Here is a 6000-nt window from a genome sequence, read left to right as displayed (position 1 = left end):
ATAAACTTCTAAATATTTATAACTCTCTCATGGATACACATGTAATGACTGCAAGAACCATCAAAAAACAAACCCCTAAAATAACTGTACATGTGATAAAGCTTGAAACAATATTTCTTGTTTACTTCAAGAAATAAAAGCAGGATTTGGCTAAAATTTTTATCTCCAAATTCTTCCACTTACCTGCAAAACACGGGGAAAACACAGAATTGCTCACTGAAACTCAAGGTTTTGTCACCCTTTTGATTTTTGTTATAGTTTGTCTTGGTTTTGCTTTACCTTTCCCTTTATTTTTCATGTCTGGAATCGAAAAGCTTGGTCTTTCTAATGTGGGGGAAAATGCTGAAAATGAATTTACTTAATTACATTTCATCCTGAGTGCAAGAGCAGAGAGCCCGTAAGGACCTGTTGTCATTTCAACAGATGATATAACAAACAAATAATTTGAAAAGATTTTATCTGTCCCTGAACTATTTTGTGGTCATTCATAACAGCTTTTGCAAGGAGGTTTTCTTATTCATTAATTAGGATTCATTATGATTTTAAGTGGCCAACTTGAAATTACCAATCATCATTCCCATTTCTTTTGATGGAAACAAACAGCAAAAAGGTTCTTTTGCCAACGCCTGGCAGTGGTTTCAGGTTGGCCAAGAATTAGATGCAGTTCACGTCTCTGAAATGCACAGGCGGCCTGGGGATGGACAATTTTTAAGGTGCCTGGGTAAAAAGGAGTTGTTGAAGACCAAAGATAAAGGTTTTGCTGTAATCAACCCCGATACCTTAGCTTGATCTCAGAAAGCTCTGTGTTCAGCAAGCCTGTTCGGCAGCTTTTCTGGGGATCGTAAATCAAAAGATTCAGAAGAACTTTCAGCGTTGCTGTAGTGAGGCTGCTCCCCAGGTCTGTGCCTCACTGGGATGGTCCCTGCGATTAAACTGAGGTCAAGGCATGAGCAAATGAAGATGCTCATTGGCACTATTTCAGGGCCAAAAATCCACCCAAACTGCAGAATTTTATCATTATTGATACATGGATATACGCTCAGATAAACAGACTTAAACCAGCAATCCTACTACCTCTAAAATGCAGATTATACCACTTAAGTTGTAAAATACAAACTTCTGACAATTTCCATTACACTCAAAAGTTCCACATGGGCATTTATTACGTTGATTCCGCACCACAGTTAACTTCGGGCATTCCAATCTCAATACAAAATTCTTCAGCTTTTGACAGCTTTACAAAGGAAATTTGCTATTCACACCATGAAAGGGAGTACGTATTAATTTGCCTTTCAAAGCGCGTGCAGTCCACTTTTCTGCTGATAATCTGCATAAAACTGGATTAAGGAATCGGGAATCCTTGGGGTGACGACAGTCAGCGCGTACCGAAAATGCCGTTCCTCAATACATTGGGCATCTATGTCTTCCTGAAGAGCCAGGAGGGCCGCTTCTCTGCAGACTGCTGTTATCTGGAAGAAACGACAAAAAACCCCAGCACGTAGCGTTGTTATTACAAAATGTATTACTCGAAAAGAAGAAAGTGAGCACAAGAATACCAACATCCTCCAAATACCAGATACTCACAGCGACAGAGTTGCTCCAACCTCTGTTTTTTTAATAAATGAGGTTGCAGGTGATTGGCATGTCCAAGAAACAGGATATAGCTCGAAATCCAAACCACAGCAACATTACATTTCATATTACAGTATGTGGCAAATTAACTTGATAATCATATTACCTTGTGTTAAACTCCCCGTGACACCTGATAAATTAAAACCCCGGCAAACAGCAGTACATTTTTCTGTCCCCAAAGCACAAGAGCAGATATTCCCAGGCTCTACGGGCACTTTTCTTTCTCAGCTTTACGCTGGGAAAGAAGTAAAAACAATTAATTCGGGAAGGAAGGCTGGAAGGAGAGGGTTGTGTGGAAGGGGAGGAGGGTTAATGTCTCATACCCTGCAATGTGTTTTTAAGCTCTCTGGACTTCAGACAGCGGAAACAGACTGATGCCAGTGTCACTCTAAAGACACATTACTGTGGTGAAAAGAGCTTGTGGAATGAAAAGAGATATTGTGATTTCCAGTGCAACAGGGAAAACAGTGATTGATATTGACTGCTCCCTTATATCTGTAAATGAAAGAGCCAGCTGAAACACATTTGTCCAGCTATTCAGCATATTTTCTCTGTTTGTTCACTTACTGAAAAGAGTTCCCCCGCTTCTGCTGTGCTAATGGTTGCCAAAGCCGTTTAGTAGCTTTTTAGAGGATTTAGCAGCATGTTTAGGAAGCTTTCACAAGAAAACATGCATGGATTTGGATGGCTTTGTCAAGTTACAACAATATTACTATTAGTTCTGTGCTGCTCTAATGAGCAGTGAAGCCAAACACTGCTGTTATGCATTTTAATGCTTTTCAGGACTTCAGAGACAGTTAAACGTGGAAGCGTAGCTGAGATTTAATGCACCGGCTTCTTGCAGAGGTAAGTAATACATCATCTAGAAAGTAATGCGGGGATCTTGGTCTTTCTGTTGAGGTTTTTCTCTAAGTAGACGGTGTGACTGTTTCCCTATCTCTAACACAAATATAAAACCACTTTAAAAAGGAAAAAAAACCAAACCAGATCCAAGTCCCCCTCCATCCCTGCCTAACACCAAAACCAGAAGTCTTTCAAAAGGGAGAAGACAGTGGATGGAAAAACAGATCCCAAGCATCCTGGACTCTAAACTTGTGCTGATCTTTGAAGGAGGGGTCTGTTTGTCCTTGATATATCTGGCAGTAAATGCAAGTTTTCCACAAACTGAAGAGACCTTCTGGGGGTTTTCACATGCATTATTAAAAACACCCACAATGCAGTACGGCAGGTTTTGACCAATCTATTCTGCTCACAGAGACCATCACTGATCCATAGCATCAAAATTATGAAGTAGGATATCAGTACAGTACAGCACAAGACGTTCGCTTGTTAGGAGCTGGAATGTTTCACTGAAGGACAAGCTGAAGGAGAGACTGTCAAGTTAGCAGATCCAAAAAGAAGGAACAGCACTGCCAGTCTTATTTCTTCCTGTTTCATTTGTACACTGATACACTTAGGAGAGATTTGCCCACAAGCTCATACTTCAGATGATGCTTTTTTTCATTTTCTCCATACTCTGCCAAGGATATGGGTAACAGTGACCATAATCAACCTCCAAATACAATTTTTTTTGTTCGAATTTTATTCCTAAAGACTGAGCCTAATTTTGTGTTTGTTTCTGAGGAGTATTTGAACTGCCTTTAAGGGAAGAGGAAAGAATTTTAAAGCATGAATTATCATTCTCTTTTTTCCTGGCTGCACTCAGAATTTTTGTGGACTAAATATTTTATATGCTATTGAGTAATAAACAGCAAGCATTATGGCGCAGTGTTTAAAATCTGTGCCCTCGCATCTGGTCATAGAAATCACATGGCGTTGTTTCCATTCCTCGGCTAACCCAGGATATCAGGTTTCTGAAGTAAGAGATTTGACAAGGCAAGTTTGATTATTTTTTTTCATTCAAGTATGCAAACTTAAAAAAAGTCCTCACAAGCATTCTCACTAGCTAGTAAAGCTAAATCGCTCATGGAAAGCAAACACAAGTAATAATACGGCCACAGTGAAATGAGAGCGAATTCATCTGGTGAAATCTACTGTGTTATTGGCCTGGGGTCTGCTGGTTATTCATGGATATTTCTTGTCATAGTCACGCTAGGACATTTCATACTAGATCAAGCAACTGAAGGGTTTTAAAATGTCATCTTTGCCTATTTAAAAAAAACAAACAGTATTAACTGGGTCAAATGAGAGAAAGAAGAAAGGTAGCAGAAGAGGCTAATTGACAAAAAAGGAAGAAAAACAGTGGCTTTGCAGCAAGATAGGGGTCCTTCCCAGGCTTAGCAGCACTCCAAAACCAGAGGCTGCATCTAGATCATCAGTTTTTAAACCTTGCAGCATGCTTATCCTCAATGAATTTGTCCAATTACTTTCTTAAATCACTTCTTGTGGCTTCCACAACACCACCCTGTAATGAGTACCACGCTCTAATCACACATTGTATAAAAAGCACTTTTGTTTGTCTCTAACCTGGTATTTTCAACAAGCGCCTCCTAGTTCCTGTGTTATGAGAACGATGATTCATCTGTTGTTCCCTGCTCACCTTCCCCTTATCACTGACGGTTTTACAGGGTTTTACCTCATCCCCTCCCAGTCAAGTCTTTGCAAGCTGAAGAGCCCTCAGTGATTCAGTCCCTGCTCCTGCAGAACCTGTCCATAGTTCAGACTGTCTGTCGTGCCATCTTCACTCCTGCTCCATCCTTTTGCTGCCGGGGGGCTGAGGAAGGGTCGGGTATGGGTGAGCTGCTGGCAGCTCCCTTCCTGCTATTGCAGTTGCCATTATGTTAGCACAGAGATTATTTTCTTCAGAGAATTATCCACACTGTCTCCAGCATCTTTTTCTGAGTGACAAGACCTAATTTAAGTTATATACTTGTGAATTTGAAGCCCGGATTATTTCCTTTTCTCTCCATTGCATCTATCACCATCACTAGCCTCTGCCTGCCCTATAAATAAATGCTGTGAACCAATATTACCTACCTGCCAGTTTTAAGACAATGCTTAATTATTTTCAAATATAAATCCAGGGGATTGCCATTTTTACCTTTTCAGCATTAACAAACAAACAAACCACAAACCCAACCAACCCAAACACAAAAAAGTGCACTCTCTTGGTTCTCTGTGTGCTGTGAGGAATAGGGATCGCGTCTTAGCCCTGTTCCAAAGGCAAAATTGCAGCTCAGTGTATTGAAGGACAAATTCTTGACTGCATCTGAACAGAAAGTGACTTTCAGCGTTGGCTGTTAGAGCAGTAATGAAGACATTAAGCGATTGTCAGAAACAACAGTAATTAAACAGCAACAGACCAGGCAGCAGGTAATTAAGCAGTAACCACTGAGGTGTGGAGTGTTATTGCAGAGATGGATAGCCAGCCAGGCATGGTTGAATACTATTGAGTCTATAAGTACCAGAATATGCCCTAGTTTGATTATTAATATCATTATAAACGAAAGTTTAACAAACACAATTCTCATTTTCAATGGAATGGGAGCAAATTACTGACCTATGCATTAGTCTGCTGTCTGCAGCCCTGTCTTAGCATGGAAATAATTGTGAATTCATGTGTTTAAAACAGATTATTATTTTTTAAAGGACTGATTCATCATCTGAATGAGTGCTATAAGATCAGAAACTAAACAACTAATTTAGAGTTTTACTTCAAAGTAAAAAGGCAACTATATAAAGTTATCCTGGGAGGAAATAACTAAAATCTGCTATCTGAACTACACACACACACAGATCAGTAACAAACAAAGCCACACACAAGCTCACAGCTATGGTGCAAATAATGATGAGTACCAAAAAGAAATGGATTTACACCGTGTTGTTCCTTCCCTCCCCATTTCACTCCCAGCAACAATAAAATGCTTATTGCCAGTTACTGTTCCCTGAATAAACAGCATTCAGCATGGCCCATCTTTCTCCCGAAACCAATGGTGACACTGGCTGATTGAGCTTGGCTGATTCTCCCCCACTCTGGCATTAACCACCAACTCTTTCCAGCAGACTGAAAGTCCTTTTCAGCTTCTTTGTATTTAAAGTGCTCTAAATAGCTTTAAAGAACTTTAAAAAAAAAAAAAAAAAAGAGAGAGAAATGAGCTTCTGTGTTAAAGCCTTAGGTATTTTCAAGAAAGTGGTTTTGTTAATGCAGAGTCTGTAGGGAACACCTGTGAATGTCGGGTTTAATTGGGCTGCAGCTGGTGTCGATTGTGTGCGCAGTAACTGGCAGCCACTGCCTGGCTGGACATTGTGTTTCATTTTCCTTTTTCCTTCCTTTTTAACTTGCTCCTCCACCCCGCCAGTTAAAGTTGTAAGGGATTGTGTGCAACAGGGATTAGGAGCCTGGAAACAGAATAGTACCCTGCGGCTTGT

At 40.2% G+C, this 6000-nt stretch overlaps 1 protein-coding gene across 2 annotated transcripts in view; it reads right to left on the bottom strand.

Annotated features, from left to right (window-relative positions):
* Window positions 1-835: 835 nt before the first annotated feature.
* The window catches only part of AFG2A (AFG2 AAA ATPase homolog A), a 199364-nt gene continuing 194199 nt past the window's right edge, over window positions 836-6000 (bottom strand). Inside the window, exon 16 of one of the 2 annotated variants that reach the window (XM_082050674.1) lies at window positions 836-1469. In XM_082050674.1, the coding sequence (XP_081906800.1) occupies window positions 1293-1469 (177 nt within the window). In that variant the 3' untranslated portion in view covers window positions 836-1292. The remainder of the gene's footprint in view (window positions 1470-6000) is intronic. The other variant, XM_082050673.1, reaches the window with a different exon arrangement.

The sequence above is a fragment of the Streptopelia decaocto genome, assembly GCF_964273445.1.
Source record: "Streptopelia decaocto genome assembly, chromosome: 4".
NCBI classification, from domain to species: domain Eukaryota; kingdom Metazoa; phylum Chordata; class Aves; order Columbiformes; family Columbidae; genus Streptopelia; species Streptopelia decaocto.
Note: the sequence above shows the minus strand (reverse complement) of the source record. Positions and strands in the feature narration are given on the sequence as shown.